This window comes from Brachyhypopomus gauderio, unplaced genomic scaffold (genome assembly GCF_052324685.1).
Source record: "Brachyhypopomus gauderio isolate BG-103 unplaced genomic scaffold, BGAUD_0.2 sc50, whole genome shotgun sequence".
In the NCBI taxonomy this organism is placed as follows: Eukaryota; Metazoa; Chordata; class Actinopteri; order Gymnotiformes; family Hypopomidae; genus Brachyhypopomus; species Brachyhypopomus gauderio.
The window spans coordinates 1,683,967-1,702,137 of record NW_027506875.1 but is presented as its reverse complement, the minus strand read 5'-3'; the positions used below and the strand labels follow the sequence as shown (position 1 = coordinate 1,702,137).

The window sequence follows — 18,171 nt, the reverse complement described above, 5'->3', positions numbered from 1 at the left end:
AGTCCAGATTGAACAGAATTCTGAGAGATGAAACCCCTGACCCACCGTCACATGTGGAACAAAGACTTAGTGTGGAGTCTACAGTAATGTGTAGCTCTTCATGACCAGGCTTGGATCTTAATGGAGGGTCTCAGGTTTTATTGATTTTATTTTGATTCAAGACCTGAATCTCATCCTGAATCTGCTAAGAGTTTTACCCTAATTGTAGACCATTCTAGCCCTGCTGGTATGCTGGGGAGAGTTGGGTCACTTGCGTTGAGCAGACGGGGAGGAGAGAAAAGTGAGCGTTGATTCTTAAATGATTTTGTTTGAAAGGTTTGAGTTGTATGTTGTTGGGGTTAGGGGTTAGGTTTGTGAACCCTTTATTCTATTCTGCTTAACTTTAACCTGAACTTGAATCAGATTGTCACAAGTCCTAAAAGAAGATAAAGAGCACCAAAGCAATCAAATTATATTTTTGTCATTTGTGTTATTATTGAATACCTGTGTGTGGTAAAATAATGTGAACCTTTGCTTTAGTATCTGGTGTGACCCCTTTGTGCAGCAGTAACTGCAGCTCAACCATTGCGTAACAGTTTAGCCCCGCACACCAGCTTTAGTTTAGGCCACCACCCCACAAAACCAATTCAGTGCAGTTCATTGACCTTTCTGTTGGGTCAGTACTTTGACTTGGCCATTGCACAAGCTTTAACCGTCCTCTGGTAGAAGGTCTGTGGTTGGGCTCATTCTCCTGCTGTTTGAATCAAGTTCTCTTGAGATGACCCTCCTGGACACGTGGTCTGACATTTTCCTTTTAGAATATGGCAGTATAATTTTTTCGTTTCATCAGGGACTTGTGTGTGCAATCTGAGGAACCTTTATGTGAAACTGATGCAGAAATGTAGACTGTTCTAAAGGGTTCAATCGGCACCCGACCAGCCGACCATCCAAGCCAAGCAGCAGAGTTAATTATTCGTTCTGCTCACTCGGTGCACCGCTGCATTATGTAAACATCAAAATGTAGAAATTCATCTGTTCAATTATTTATTAATTATTTACACATACTGATAATTAAAAACATTACATTTTAGTGCATAGGAATGTTTAATATTGAGAAAATACACTTCATATTAAAGTTATACAAAAACCCATTTGTGGTGTTCATTACTGTTTAGAAGCATTGCATTTAGAAATTATTTCTTTCTGTTTATTTGGGGAATTCTCAATATATTATCAAAGCTAACAGCTCACTGGAGAGTATCTCCATAATGGTTTTAATGGTTTGTTAGAATGCTATATTATACTCTGGATATGAAACCATAACAATTATGTTTAGAAAATTCTTAGTTCAGCAAAGTATTTTTCATGTTTTCAGATTTAAGAGCAGGAGTAAAAACATCTGCTTTTCAAGCGAGTGTCTTCTAGAAGTGCTGTTTCTATTGAAGTGCTATTCTTTTGAAACCCTGTCTGAACTCTACAGTGCACACATCCATGCATGTGTACAATAATAGAAATGTCTTGTGTAAAAGTCAATTTCACCAAAACAACTTGGTTGACAGTATTATGCTGTTGATTAACTAGATTGTGCTGGTAATGCGGCCCAGTGGAGTTGCGTACTGAGCCGTGGGGTCACTGAGGCCGTTTGGCTGTTTCTGGGATGCTCTCGTTCAGTGGCGTCAGACCCAGCAGGACGGTGTGTCGTTCGTAGGATTTGGTCTTCCGGAACTTGTCGTCTGTTCCGTGGAGTCTGTCCAGGACTCCGAGAACTCCATAGCACTGGTTAAACCTGGCACCACGAAACAGTCATGGATGAACAAAACACTGAGTTCTGCTCTCTGCCACATCACAGGATAAAACACAGCTGGATCAGGCTTCTAGTCTGGCATGTGACGCTTCCTTGTAAAGGATTTCTCACGTCAAAGTGAACTTGAGCTAATCTAGACCCCTGGAATTGTTGCATTTCACTTCCTGCTACTCAACAAGAGATTTAAAACTCAACAATGTATTTGTTCATCTGCTATCTCTTAAAAGGCACCTAAAGGTACAGCAACTAGATCAGGTACAGTGTGTAAAATAATGACCAGTGTTTGCAATGGTTTATGTCTCTAAAGGCCATACACAATTTAAAACCCTTGTTCACATTTACAAATCTACGAGAGTACTCTGAAGGGGGTTTCACATCTTCAGGACAGTCCTGAAGGGGTTTTAAATCTACAGGACAGTCCTGAAGGGGTTTTAAACCCACAGGACAGTCCTGAAGGGGTTTAAATCTACAGGACAGTCCTGAAGGGGTTTTAAATCGACAGGACAGTCCTGAAGGTGGGTCAATCATAAAACTGCCTAAATAAATCAATTTGGTCCCTTCATGCTTGAATACTCACTTGAGGTGGTGGAAGTCATGGAACTCGGGCGAGGGCAGCAGAGGCAGGTGGTAGCCACAGTGGGAGACGGTGGTGACCAGCAGAGCGATGGTGAACCACAGAGAGGTGGTAGCCAAGTGGGAGCCCAGCAGCATGGGGCCGATCAGAGCAGGGAACATGTTGGAGCACTGTCAAGGGGTAGTGTGTATCTTAAATTCTAATATATAAACATGACCCACACAAAACACCATTACTGTCAGAGCAGATGATTTTCCCAAGTCTAAATGAAGAAAGGCCACCCACCACGTGCTCCACTGGGTGGGCGTATAGGGACACCACTCCAACTGGAGCTGTCCATTCGTGGTGGATCTTATGGATGTGCTTGTACAACACAGGGTGGTGGACGAGCCTGCTCAAAGAGCAATGATGGTTAAGGACCTGCTGTGTTTAACAGAGCAGCTCTATGATAATAGAGCATTACTGTGTTCAACAGAGGGGCACTGTGATAATAGAGCATTACTGTGTTCAACAGCGCAGATCTGTGATAATAGAGCAGTACTGTGTTTAACAGAGCAGCTGTGTTATAATAGAGCATTACTGTGTTTAACAGAGCAGATCTGTGATAATAGAGCATTACTGTGTTCAACAGAGCAGATCTGTGATAATAGAGCATTACTGTGTTCAACAGAGCAGATCTGATAATAGAGCATTCCTGTGTTTAACAGAGCAGATCTGTGATAATAGAGCATTACTGTGTTCAACAGAGCAGATCTGATAATAGAGCATTCCTGTGTTTAACAGAGCAGATCTGTGATAATAGAGCATTACTGAGTTCAACAGAGCAGATCTGTGATAATAGAGCATTACTGAGTTCAACAGAGCGGCTCTGTGATAATAGAGCATTACTGAGTTCAACAGAGCGGCTTGGTGATAATAGAGCATTACTGTGTTCAACAGAGCAGCTGTGATAATAGAGCATTACTGTGTTCAACAGAGAGCAGCTTTGAATCACAGTAAACTCCAACTCGTATTCATATCCAACATGTGGGACACAACCAAATTAAATGCATTACCACACACAGGTGTCGGTGTGTGCGGCCGTGCTCTGCTGACCTGTGGGAGTAGTAGAAGAAGATCTCCTCCAACAGACCACACACTGCCAGCTCCAGCAGCACCCAGTGGAAGGTGGGGAGCTCTGGGCTGCATGGTTCACCCCTCCACTGCATCACCACGTAGGTGAGCACCACCAGGGGAACCGACAGGAACAGCTGGTTACGCAACACCGTCCACACCGCATGACGTAACTTCTCTGGGTCCACCTGCAGCAACCAGTACGGGTCATGTAAGCTGAGTTTACTCTCACACATGCCCCTATTATATTAGCAAGGGAAAAGAGCTTCAATCTAGGCAACATACCTTGCATATGTGACATTTTGTTATTGCAAATAATTGCAAGGTTATTCAATTTGTTGCAGCCAGATAAGTTTTCTTCTTTAAATAAATAATCCCTAATTGTAATTGTAACCTTTATGAACATCTTATCAGGTCATATTTAAAAGGCTGTTGTGAGTGAATGTTCAAGCACTCTGAACTGTGTACAATAGGACGCTGCTTATCAGTGGGACGTCTACCCCAGTGTACTGGAGTCACGGAGGAGCTTCAGGGTATTGGAGTTCATCACTCACTTATCACTCTTATCAGCTCCAATCTGACCACTGAGAGTCCATGGAAAATAAAATAAAAAACAGCTAGTGAAACCTTAAAAGCTCCCCATATGTCCAGGAGGAAAACAGATGAATGACATTTAACCCTTAACCTTGATCATACAGTACAAACAGTCTATTCCACACTAGAAATCTCATTTATAACACTTGTAATTGATATAAATGTAATTTATACAACTTAACCTCAGAAATCCAAATCTGAGCAAAAGAATAAATGTAACCAGACGTCAAGCCTGACCCTAACCCTAACCCTGACCCTAACCCTGACCCTTAACAAGTCACTTCTGCATCCTAAAGGTGAATCCAATAATACTGTAGCACTTTGCTTTTGAGCCATGTATGACTGATTCTAGTAGCTGGATACATGTGCGTGTTCTAATAGCTGGATACACGTGCACGTGTTCTAGCAGCTGGATACGTGTGCGCGTGTTCTAGCAGCTGGATACGCGTGCGCGTGTTGTAGTAGCTGGATACGCGTGCGCCTGTTCTAGTAGCTGGATACGCGTGCGCCTGTTCTAGTAGCTGGATACGCGTGCGCCTGTTCTAGTAGCTGGATACGCGTGCGCCTGTTCTAGTAGCTGGATACATGTGCGTGTTCTAATAGCTGGATACACGTGCGCGTGTTGTAGTAGCTGGATACGCGTGCGCGTGTTGTAGTAGCTGGATACACGTGCGCGTGTTCTAATAGCTGGATACGCGTGCGCGTGTTGTAGTAGCTGGATGCGCGTGTTCTAGCAGCTGGATACGCGTGCGCGTGTTGTAGTAGCTGGATACGCGTGCGCCTGTTCTAGCAGCTGGATACGCGTGCGCCTGTTCTAGCAGCTGGATACGCGTGCGCCTGTTCTAGCAGCTGGATACGCGTGCGCCTGTTCTAGCAGCTGGATACGCGTGAGCGTGTTCTAGCAGCTGGATACGCGTGCGCCTGTTCTAGCAGCTGGATACGCGTGTATATTCCCACTGGGGCTCTGCAGCTCCCCAGTCCACGGCACAGTTCAGTTAACCTGTATTACTGGCCTTTACCTCATCAGTCATTACATATGGAGGAAATGGACCAAGCTATCAGCACTCTCCCTCCAAACCCCAAAGGGTCTCGGATGTGTCTGCCACATGGTAATGACTGGCAGGTTGGAGATTCAATTCAATTCAATTCAACTTTATTGTCATTATGCTGAGATGAGTGTGTGGAGTCAGCAGGCCAGATGGATCCATACCGGGTTATTTTTGTCTGCCTGGATCCTGTAGCGTGTGATGAAACTGGGCCTCCCTGTTGTGTCCACCACCATGAGGAAGCCATTAAACAGCCAGAAGGCGAGCGTGGGTACCAACATGGTCCCTGTTCACACAGAAGCACAACTCGGGGTCACATTCATCAACAAGGTTCAACTTCAGAACATTTAACAGTAGCTCAGCGATTCTCTTTTAAGGGCTGCTCCACGTATGTTGGGCAACTCTGTGCTGTCCATGAGTCTGCTGTGTTGCATCACGTCCGAGACTAACAGAGTGACCCTGAACCTGACCTTCTGCAGAGGAATCCAGAGTGACCCTGAACCTGACCTTCTGCAGAGGAATCCAGAGTGACCCTGAACCTGACCTTCTGCAGAGGAATCCAGAGTGACCCTGAACCGGACCTTCTGCAGAGGAATCCAGAGTGACCTGACCTTCTGCAGAGGGGTCTGGGCTTGTCTGCAGCTAGAGGCTCTTCATGGCAAAGAACACAGAAAAGTAAATGGAGCAGTAGCTTTGCCCTCACCAGTGATGAACAAAGCAGCTTCATTTCCATCAAAGGCAACGTACAACCTAGTCCACTGTGTCTGCCAGAAATCCCCCGACGCTCCCCAGAACCTCTGCAGGTGCCTGGACACAGCACAGCAATAGGGTTACCATTCACATATAACTACAGAGCAAAAGCGTATAGTGGCATATAAGTACAGAACAGGCATTATTCTTTCAATATATGTAAGAATATTTCAACATATAACCTAAATATATAAACTGTGAGAATTGTATATAAACTGTTTTTTAACAGCCCCATAACATGGAATAAGACACCATGATTAATCTAAGGATGCATGGACAACCAATAAATGAACTTGCACTGTCTACACTGGAGGTCAGAGGTCACGGCGCTGCTGAAGTGGGATTATTTTTCACCCTTGTAACAGAATCAAGTGTGTCTAGTGTGTGTAAAGGTGACACTAGTGCTCTGTAGTTCACACTGTCACACAGCGGAGCCTCTCCCCATGCACAGCAATATAACAGAAAGCATTAGCTGATTAAGCAGAGATAGAGACAGAGGTGGGGGTGATCTGTGAGCCAGTGGATCTGTGTGTCTATGTAAAATCTCCATATTATCATATGATAATATGGTAATTATTTATGTAAAAAATCATGTAGGCTACTGCAACCACTTCGCATTAACGTCTGACAGCAAACGTAAGAAACAGCAGATCCTAAGATGAGGAAACTCTGTTGTTGCAATGTTGGTGTCTAAGTGCATCCCCAGAATCCAAAGCATTGTACATAAAATATTTATTACCATGTTACCGAGTTCCGGAACGCGACAAGGAAGAAGAGACCTGATCCGATGACAAACGCCGCCTTCTTCACGGAGTCCCACAGTCCCCCACTAGCGTCCTACACACACACACACACACACACACACACACATCAATTACCCTAATTATGCAGCAGTGGCCACAAACCTGGACATGGCACATCCCAGCACCATTTCAGCACATTCATAATCACGTCGTGCATGCAAACCCAATCGAGCGGTATAGTCAGCTCAGTGTTTAATGTGGACGTAATTAACACTGTGATTACTTCTACGTTTATGTTAATATGTGTAAAGAAACATCGTTAATAGTTCACAAAAACATGCATGCCTACGTAATGAACCATTTAACACACACACACACACACACACACACACTAACCGAAACTGAACAGTACACTACCAACTCACTGCCTGCATCTAAAGTGCTTCAAACGTTCAGCGCAGCCTTGACCGTGTTGTCGCGTTTTTAATATCCATAATTATAAACATATAGTGACGCAGTTCATCTAAACTTTAAGTAATGAAGCAAAACGTCGACATTCGTTTAAAAGCTTTTGTCGTCGCGTACCTGTCGTCGGATCCGACTGTCCGTCCGGTGAGTGTTGGAGGCGGACGGGTTCTTCATGTCTAACACACAGAGGTCGTTTCAAAAACACAAACCGTATCATGAGCCATGTAGTTGCTTACACAACAACAACTTATTAAACATTTTAAACCAACAATTTATTAATGCATTTACACCGATAGGTAATGAACGCCGTATCAAAACACCAGAACATGTGTCACAAACGCAGCTCCAGTGGTGCAAAGCTCTTTAGATCATTATGATTATTGACACACACATGTAGATTATTGACACACGTAGATTATAGACCCATGTAGATTATTGACACGCGTAGATTATTGATACATGGTAAACATATTTACTCACCGCAGCAGCGGCTATCGGCAGCGACACCGCCGGTGTTGTTGTACCGATTCCCTTTTAATGTAGTGGACGGTGTTATTTAGGCCAGGCGTTGTCGCTGGTTGGTGGGTCTGTGCCGGCCTGGGCGGGTGTACCGGACACCGTGACCGCGCTCCGGGCCGGTAACGTCACCTCCGTGACGCGCTCCTGATACGTTCACGCGCATTTTCTTCCGGACTATGAACGCAGGTGGTTTGCTGTCCGGTTTACCTGCTGGTAAACGGCAAAAGCAGCAATATACGCAGGACTGCATTTATTTAGCTAGCTTGCATGGTATAAATTCTTTGTAAAACTATGCTGAACTCTAACACTTATCCTAGCATTTTACCAGTGATACATGGAGAAAATACGCTGTTGAGCACCAAAATGACAAGACTATGTTTCTTAAAAGTGTGTTTGGTGAAATCCTTCAGCTGGTCAACCATAACGCGCGTTTCTAGTAGCGCCAAATTTAGGGTTATTTATTATTAACTTTAATGTTTGTTGCAGCACTCGGGCAACTAACATCATTACATTTACTTTGAATCTGGGGACTACAGAAAGAAAACGAACACGTTGTTGTCTGAGGATGAGAGCCCTGGACTAGTGCTACAGGCCCTTCCTGCCACCCAAGGCTAAACCTGGTTTATACTTTCGCGAGCGACCGTAGCGCGCGACCCTGCGCGAGCGGTGTAGGCGTTTATACTGTCGCGAACGTCGCGAGCGTCGCTGCAGTGTTCTCCGAAACGATAGGTGGCGATAGGTGGCAGTGGAGAATAAAAAACCCCTGCAAAACCGGGGAAAGAACATTTTTACCTGACCAGAGACCGTATATATACACATCAGGCATCAAACGTAAATATGGCTTTGCAGTGTTGTCCGAAACGATACGTTAACAAATACGAGCCTCTTGTAACATTTACCTGACGCATTTTGATGTTGCTTTGTGTTTCAGGTTTGAAAAGTGCTGGAATTTAGTCTAAAGTACATTAAAATGTTGAAATTACGTTAACAAATACGAGCCTCTTGTAATTCCAGGACGAAACATGAGAGAACGTGAAGACGTTAAGATTGGGCGTTTTGAAAATAAACAACCATAAACTAATGTGATAAAAAAGCGAATTATTTCGATTCATTTCGAGTATATGTATAAATATTTAACTTAATTAAGTTTAACGTGCTGGGAAATATTGAAATGGACCTTTAAAGTGACGTACAAGTGCTTTAATTCCACCTTGTATAGGTGTATGAACCCTGCAAACATGACTTTGTCCATCGCGCTGAAGCGCGGCGCGCGCGAAGTTACAAAATTCGAGAGGTGCACGACCTCGCGCCGCGACAGCGCGCGAGGCCCTCGCGCACGGGCGGAGCCACAGCGATTACGTCATTTTCGCCGCGCGTCGAGTATAGCTCGCGGCGCCTCGAGTATAAACCAGGCTTAAACCAGGCTTTAGCAATTTGGGGGCTCAAAGCGAATTTAGCTAGGGGGCCCATTAACAATAAAGCTTGGTTTATACTTGACGCGCCGCGAGCGGCGCGAGGGTCCGCGCGGCGAAAATGACGTAATCGCTGTGGCTCCGCCCGTGCGCGAGGGCCTCGCGCGCTGTCGCTGCGCGAGGTCGTGCACCTCTCGAATTTTGTAAAGCCTGGTTTATACTTTCGCGAGCGACCGTAGCGCGCGGCTCCGCCCACCTCGCGCGACCGGTGTAGGCGTTTATACTTTCGCGAACGTCGCGAGCGTCGCTGCAGTGTTCTCCGAAACGATAGGTGGCGATAGGTGGCAGTGGAGAATAAAAAACCCCTGCAAAAACGGGGAAAGAACATTTTTACCTGACCAGAGACCGTATATATACACATCAGGCATCAAACGTAAATATGGCTTTGCAGTGTTGTCCGAAACGATACGTTAACAAATACGAGCCTCTTGTAATTCCAGGGCGACACATGAGAGAACGTGAAGACGTTAAGATTGGGCGTTTTGAAAATAAACAACCATAAACTAATGTGATAAAAAAGCGAATTATTTCGATTCATTTCGAGTATATGTATAAATATTTAACTTAATTAAGTTTAACGTGCTGGGAAATATTGAAATGGACCTTTAAAGTGACGTACAAGTGCATTAATTCCACCTTGTATAGGTGTATGAACCCGGCAAACATGACTTTGTCCATCGCGCTAAAGCGCGGCGCGCGCGCGAAGTTACAAAATTCGGGAGGTGCACGACCTCGCGCCGCGACAGCGCGCGAGGCCCTCGCGCACGGGCGGAGCCACCGCGATTACGTCATTTTCGCCGCGCGGACCCTCGCGCCGCTCGCGGCGCGTCGAGTATAAACCAGGCTTAACTTCGCGCGCGCGCAGCGCTTCAGCGCGATCAACAAAGTCATGTTTGCAGGGTTCATACACCTAAACAAGGTGGAATTAAAGCACTTGTACGGCACTTTCAAGGTCCATTTAAATATTTTCCAGCACGTTAAACTTAATTAAGTTAAATATTTATACATATACTCGAAATGAATCGAAATAATTCGCTTTTTTATCACATTATTTAATGGTTGTTTATTTTCAAAACGCCCAATCTTAACGTCTTCACGTTCTCTCATGTTTCGTCCTGGAATTACAAGAGGCTCGTATTTGTTAACGTAATTTCAACATTTTAATGTACTTTAGCCTAAATTCCAGCACTTTTCAAACCTGAAACACAAAGCAACATTAAAATGCGTCAGGTAAATGTTCATTCCCTTTTTTTTGAGGGGTGTTTCTTTATACTACCACATATAGTTTCGGACAACATTGCAAAGTCATATTTACGTTTGATGCCTGATGTGTATATATACGGTCTCTGGTCAGGTAAAAATGTTCTTTCCCCGGTTTTGCAGAGGTTTTTTATTCTCCACTGCCACCTATCGCCACCTATCGTTTCGGAGAACACTGCAGCGACGTTCGCGAAAGTATAAACGCCTACACCGCTCGCGCAGGGTCGCGCGAGGTGGGTGGAGCCGCGCGCTACAGTCACTCGCGAAAGTATAAACCTTACGTTAACTTCGCGCGCGCGCCGCGCTTCAGCGCGATGGACAAAGTCATGTTTGCCGGGTTCATACACCTTTATAAGGTGGAATTAAAGCACTTGTATGTCACTTTAAAGGTCCATTTCAATATTTCCCAGCACGTTAAACTTAATTAAGTTAAATATTTATACATATACTCGAAATGAATCGAAATAATTCGCTTTTTTATCACATTATTTAATGGTTGTTTATTTTCAAAACGCCCAATCTTAACGTCTTCACGTTCTCTCATGTTTCGTCCTGGAATTACAAGAGGCTCGTATTTGTTAACGTAATTTCAACATTTTAATGTACTTTAGACTAAATTCCAGCACTTTTCAAACCTGAAACACAAAGCAACATCAAAATGCGTCAGGTAAATGTTCATTCCCCTTTTTTTGAGGGGTGTTTCTTTATACTACCACATATCGTTTCGGACAACATTGCAAAGCCATATTTATGTTTGATGCCTGGTGTATATATCTGGTCAGGTAAAAATGTTCTTTCCCCGGTTTTGCAGAGGTTTTTTATTCTCCACTGCCACCTATCGTTTCGGAGAACACTGCAGCGACGCTCGCGACGTTCGCGAAAGTATAAACGCCTACACCGCCTACAGGGTCGCGCGAGGTGGGCGGAGTCGCGCGCTACGGTCGCTGGCTTGCGTCCGTCTCTATTGTTGGCGTCAAATCCAAGTCAAAAATCGCGAGCACAGAGAATCAATTCACGCGAGCAAAACTACTCTCGCGCGAGGAGAGAGTTGCTTGCGCGAGGAAACGATTAAGCTCTTGTTCGCACAGCAGATCGTTTGATTTTTGACAGTTGTGGGCAGTGTTGCCAACTTGGCGACTTTGTCGCTTTATTTAGCGACTTTTCAGACCCTCTAGAGACTTTTTGTAGTAAAAAGCAACTAGCGACAAATCTAGCGACTTTTTGTGGTGTTATTGGAGACTCTGAACACACACACTCTTCAGTTGCTGTCGCCCCACAACACTCGGAGCAGACCCACACCGCTCCACGTCCACACTGCAAATGAACTGTGCATGCCCAAAGCTGCCGCTGACGCCCCGCCCCATATTTACAGAGCAGGATGTAAATATAAATGTTTTAGTCTTCAGTGAGACACAAAAAGAAATCACTGCATTTAACTCACACAGTCTCAGTCATTCTTTACCTCATTAATTCCTGCTAACTGCTACTCTTATACTAATATTTAACAACACAGCAAAAAAACTATTTATGTAATTTACGTAAAAAATATTTATACAAAGCATTAAAGTCATGTAGTTCTTTTGAGAAGTGACTGCCTATTTCAAAGGCAACAGATGTTCATTTGTAGTTCTAACATATTTAGGGTGTTTTTTACTAACTTTTTTCTCTCCCAACGTTATTCCTTTACATCTTCAAAAACATATATTATGCAAATTAGGTTATGATGTCATTTAGTGACTTCTAGCGACTTTTAGGACAGCCAATAGCTACTTTTCTTACTGAGGAGTTTGCAACACTGGTCGTGGGAGGGACCCAGACATGATTGGCTGTGGCTGTTTTCCAGATGTGAATTGTGATTGGCTGTCAGAAGGGTCTGTTTCGTGTTTATTTTTTTCACAATATCAACGCATTATTTATAAGTCTGATGTTTGCATTGTATACATGGTTAGTTAGCTAGCTAGCTAAGTTGGCTATTTGTTATGCAAAATAAAACTGCCTTAGCAACGCACTTGACATGTAGCTAGCATTGTATACCAATGCTAATGTCGGACTTATTTTAACATACCCAAAGTAACATTTGTGGATGTGTCTTTTGGCAATCAATATAACATTTTTTTTCCACTAATGGATAGTGGACAGTGAAGCCAAACAATACATGCTCAAAGCAAATAGATACTAGATATGTTGCAGATATATTCCCATAATTTGGTAGAAATGGGAAATGTTCTCAGAATTCTGCAGAAAGAGCAATTCACTTCCATGTCCTTTATAAACCATTGTAAAAATGTTTTTGATGGATAAACTGTAAATTATTTTAAAAGATTCTTCTTTCACTTTATGTATGATATATATTTTGTTGGCAAGGTCCAGATCTCTTTCCAGTCGAGGTTGTTAAAGATGGTGTTCCAATAGATACATATGGATTAAATACAACATCTTTCTGAAACAGTGAGCATATATGATGATTACTATTGTGTGATGTAGAGAAACATATTTTCCCTATTTCAAGATTGGTTGGGTCGAAGGGTAATAATGTTGGATCATGTCCTGCTGTACTTTTAAATAGCATACTCACTCCAGCAGGTATAGCATTTATAATTAATTCAGCAAAAGGATTTGCAACATTGAATTTAATTAATAAATCTTAGTTACTAAATATTTACTAAATTCTTGATTTGTCAGTAGAGTGCCATTTGAGTTTAATAACTGTTGTACCAAGATTATATTGTGAAACCATGGATGGTAAAATAAAGATTAGTTTCTATATACAATGTCTTTGTTGTTCCAATTTTCTATATACAATGTCTTTGTTGTTCTTTGTTGCTCTAGGTAAATAAATATCAAAACTATTTTGGATTTTTTAATTTTCAGGTTGGTCCATTTTTTCATTATATCATTCAGGCCATACCATATATGACCTATATTGCTATAACTCAAACCATGTAAGTGATCAACTCCTAATTTGAAATGCTGTCATGGATTGAGATTCCTGTGATGTGCTCCAAGTTTGGTTCAAATTTACCTTTCAGGGACGCTACTGTACACAAAAACCTCTAAAATCATCTAAACTAATGCTGCAATCCTGTCATGCAGAATACAGGAAAGTAATGAGTCTTGTATGATTCAGACCAATGAGCTAGTGATGGGCAAATGAAGCCTCTTGAAGCAATGAAGCTTTCCAACCCTTTGCTTTGCAAAAAGGTTCATTACTCGAGGCTTCATTCATCACTCACTAGTGACATCTGCTGGTGAAACTGTAACAGCCTCGTCATTCAGTTGGATCATACTTTCAAAAATGTGTAAATGCAATATTGTCACAAAGTTTCCATCAAACTCATGTTTAGTAACAGGAGAATCATTTAAATCATACTTAATTGTCATGTTTTAATTATTAAAATGATTTGTAGCCAATCTAATCCTTGACCATTATTGGTTGTGTTGGGTTTTCTTGTATGTCATGAACGTATTTGACAATGAAGATATGTTGTACTTTACTATGTTGGGAATTGAGTGATTGTTGAGTGACTGAATATTTGGAGTTAGAAACTGATTTTTTTTTAAAACAGAATGTGTTTAAAATAATTGCTTCTTGGGGCTTCTAGATCTGGTTTGGCTGTCATGACCTGGTGGTTAGAGAAGGGAAGTGGTTAGGGAACTGAGCTTGTAATCGGAGGGTCGTGGGTTCGATCCCCAGGCCTGAGGCCATGACTGAGGTGCCCCTTAACCCTCAATTGTTCACTTATATAAAAATGAGATAAAATGTAAGTCGCTCTGGATAAGGGCGTCTGCCAAATGTAAAATGTTTTTAACATTACAAATAAGGTTTGCCTCTTCCAATGGTTTTTAGTCTGTTTTTGATGTGTGAATCTGATGTACATCCTGATCAAACAAAAAGAATTTAGAACGTTCCAGATTTTAAATTTAACCACCTACTACAACACGAAGCAACAGGGTTCATAGCGCTTTTATTTAGAAAAACGATACGCAAAATGAAGCAATGACGTGGCCGATGTAATGCGAGGCCTCGTTTGTTGCTGATCACGTGATTTTGCTCAATATGACACAAGCCCTGAAGCGGGGCTTCATCGGACACGCCCCTTTTTACTCGGTACACGCTTCGAAGCCTAGCTTCAGATGTCCCATCACTACAATGAGCCAAATAACTTTGTAATTACAAAAAGTATACTGCCTGGCCAGGAATAAACATTTTATTTCACTAAAATGTCTTTTCATCACTGTAATATCTGTATGGTAGAACTTTGCCTCCATCTACTGGCCAAATACTGGAACCTACTGAAAAGTATTGCTTACATGAAACACCTCGCAAACACACACATACGCACAAAGCTAATCTCAGCTAATCTTTAGTTCTGTGATCTGAATCATTTTTTGCCAATACATTTAAATAATTGTTTTTATTAGTCTCACATGCATAAAAAGCCAAATGGTTTATTATTTTACATAAAAATCTTTAAAAAAAAAAATAAAGTTATTCAACTGTCCACATATGTGGACACCATGCAAGAACGGAATGAAATTTTCTATAAAAAATTGCCAAACTATATAACAAATTGTGAGAATATATAATCTTTTCATGAAAACAAGTACGTTTTGTTCTGTTAAAAGAATCTTAAAACAAACAACTCTTAATATTTGAACAGTTAATTGCAATTTAATGCTGTTCAGGCTACAATTTAGCTTGGATTGGATAAATAAAGATAGGCAGTTATGTCAAAACATTCAGGTTATTCCACACTTATTTCCTTGTATGAAATCCCTCAAAACAGTTTCATCTATTAGTGTGTCTGGAAACAGACTGGAGAATAACTCAATGGGTACCTCACCCTGCGCTTTCACCTCAAAATTCCCCATGAACATAGGTGGGACCCCTTGGTAATCAATATCCTTGCATCTCCAGATTCTATTCCTGCCTCTCGTAAGAAAATGAAGGGAGTATTGAACCCAAATGCCGTTAGGAACCAAATGGGATAACTGCTTATAATTAGGACTGTGTGTATGAAATAAGCACACGCGAACAAAAACGAAAGTGACTCTGCATACACACAGACAAACGAAACCCAAAACTGACGCGGAATAAACTCAACGCGCGAAAACGAAACTAAACTGTAAACACACGGGAGAGAAAATTACAAAGACAACGGAAAGAACGCGGAATAACTTCGACGCGTGAAAATAGAACTCAGGACGCCAGGGGAATACTGGCAGCAGGCGAACGCCGCAACAAAACAAAACCCTTCCCAAAATAAAAGAATAACCGACAGGAAGGATAACAGCGGGAGGTAAACTTGAGAGAGGCCAGGGAGCGGCGCAGGAGGTAAGTACTCGAATAAGTAAAAGGTAAGAGAGAGAGATTAAGGTGGCGAGACACCTTACAACGAAATGCAACTCCAGAGAAAGAAGAGAAGGGCTGATAGCGTACCGGCATGACCAAAACGAATTAGCAATGATCCGTCTCCAAAAGCTTCCTTAAGAAGCCATGGCAACAGGTGAGACGGATCATTGCTGATTGCGTGGATGTAGTCTAGGGCTGACTCGGGTGCCCCTAGTGGAGGTAGATGGTGTGGCATCCGAGCCAGCCCTGACACCTCTGACCAATTCTGTTTTCTTTGATAATTCTTTACACCTCCCTCGTTTCCTTTGTTCCCTTCCTCGTTTTGTTCTTTTTCACTTTTTTTCACTTCGTCTCACAACTGGCTCATATTCTCCTTCGCTGATGTCACTGTCACTGTAGGTGGACTCTGACACACTGCCTACTGGAATATCCTCAATAACTGTATAGTGTGATGTTGATGATCTACACTGCCCTGGTTGAAAAACAACACATATACATGTGTACTACAATGTACTGTCGTTGAAATGTTGTTGAACCTTAATGAACCTTAACCTTTGAAGGTTTGAACCTTTGAACCTTAATGATGAGCAAGAGCTGTCAAAAGCAGTTGGGTATGATATCAGAGTAGAGTACGTTTATTAAAGACAAAAACATAAAATAGAAAGATAGATAGATCCAGAGATCTCCCTTACACACACTCAAGAGCGTCTGCAAGAGAGAGTTGCCCCCCTCTCACAGACCATAGTTCTTATACTATTTTGCTACATGATTACATCATACTTCCATGACATGAGTTAAGCATGTTAACTCTCATTGGTGGCCCACATGAGGTGAGGTAATGGGGTGAGGTATCACCCCATCACTCCTTCCCTGCCAGGGTCATTTGGCCAAGGCCTCCTTTTTCCTCTGGTCCGCCAGATGCACCATTTTGACTCAGCTCATCCTTATCTACAGACCAGAGACCTTCAGGGCTGCCTGCCTTCATCTCACAAGGAGTGCCTTCACACAATTTACTACTTTATTACTAGAGAGAGTGCCTACAAGCATGTAAGGCATACAATGATCAACGTGTACTAGGCCTAACGTCAGTGTTAATTTTGACAGCAATTTTTGATTTAGTTTTAGTCTTTTGACTAAAATGTCATTTAGTTGTAGTCATAATTTAGTCATTGGATTTGTTTTTAGTCTTAGTCTAGTAATTGTCATTAGAATTTAGTCGACTAATTATTAAAAGAATTTAGTTGACCAAAATACAAATGGTGTAATAGTAATTATATACCCTTCACAAAATGAAACATTAATTAACCAGTTACAGAATATTATTGTTTGTATGTGCAATATATACAAAACTAATTTCCAAACAACTTTATTGACCTGAACTTAGTTATTGAGCATAACAATAACAAAACATTGATGACCAGTAGGCCCGCTCTACCTGAAAACATATGGAGTTTGTTATGAACAATGCATATTACATTCTATATAAAACTGGGTGCCATAAAAACAACAATGCCATAGCCAGCAGATGTCGTTTCATTTGTCGTATTTTTCCTGACATCATCGTCCCACATGGTTTACACACCGTCAAAAAAGAAATGTGTCCATATATCTTTCTCCCTGCTGACATTGTCGAGTTAACTTTGAGTTAACTTTGAGTTGAATTTCATGAATGGCCACAGTTCACAGGCTAGCATGGTCTTCCCGGGTTCTGTGCGATGTGAAGACGTTAGTACTGATTGGATGGTTACCCAGTTTGTCCCGCCTCTCCGTGTACGCTAAATTAGTTATGGTTGGATGTCTTCTTAACTTATCCCTACCTATAAGTCGTTTTTGTCATGAAAAAAAAGGTTCGTTGACAAAATTATGACAAATTATTCGTCAACGAAATTAACACTGCCTAACGTATGTTCAATATATACCTTAATAACGTGATTTCCATTCTACTCACTACTAAGTGTGATCAATGTGTATATTGGTGATTACAGAAAGACAAAATGTGAATTTTTCACCTACAGTACACACACGTTTTTTTCTTAGATTTTGCTTCTCTTTAGGCAATAAAAACAGCAAATTTTATATTTGTTTCCATTTAAAGCAACAACACGTTTTGTACAGATTTACTATTATTTATATGAACGGCTTAAAAATCTATAACATGGTATATCGTTCAATGTATTGCCATTGTTGCATAATGTCCACATATGTGGACACTTGGTTTATGAGGTAAAAGTCATTAGATGTTAATGAGAAATTTAACAATATCTTGCAGCAAAACGTTTTTTTTTGTGTATGTTAAAATAAGTCAGACATTGGCATTGTATACGTCACAAGTCACGGGGCAGTCATGGCCTGGCGGTTAGGGAACTAGTCTTGTGACCGGAGGATCGTGGGTTCGATTCCCAAACAGGCCATGACTGAGGTGCCCTTGAGCAAGGCACCTAACCCCAACTGCTCCCCGGGTGCCGGGCTAGGGCTGCCCACCGCTCTGGGTACGTG

The 18,171-nt window shown here is 42.0% G+C and overlaps 1 protein-coding gene across 1 annotated transcript; it reads right to left on the bottom strand.

Moving 5' to 3' along the window:
- Nucleotides 1–1,006: 1,006 nt before the first annotated feature.
- On the bottom strand, nt 1,007–7,712 carry faxdc2 (fatty acid hydroxylase domain containing 2). Its single transcript, XM_076986956.1, has 9 exons — nt 7,552–7,712; nt 7,189–7,247; nt 6,600–6,697; nt 5,814–5,917; nt 5,275–5,396; nt 3,453–3,658; nt 2,643–2,748; nt 2,361–2,527; nt 1,007–1,765 (listed from the first exon to the last, which is right to left on the bottom strand). Exons 2-9 carry the CDS (start codon nt 7,243–7,245, stop codon nt 1,609–1,611), a joined length of 1,017 nt encoding a protein of 338 aa, XP_076843071.1. The 5' UTR covers nt 7,246–7,247; nt 7,552–7,712; the 3' UTR covers nt 1,007–1,608.
- Between the last annotated feature and the right edge of the window lie 10,459 nt (nt 7,713–18,171).

Excerpts from the sequence above, each read along its gene's own strand:
- faxdc2 (XM_076986956.1), bottom strand. The coding sequence starts at position 7,245 with ATGAAGAACCCGTCCGCCTCCAACACTCACCGGACGGACAGTCGGATC. Across the intron at positions 6,698-7,188 it reads ACAGTCGGATCCGACGACAG|GACGCTAGTGGGGGACTGTG; the intron begins GTACGCGACGAC and ends GTGTGTGTGTAG. Across the intron at positions 3,659-5,274 it reads AGGCAGACAAAAATAACCCG|GTGGACCCAGAGAAGTTACG; the intron begins GTATGGATCCAT and ends TGGTTGCTGCAG.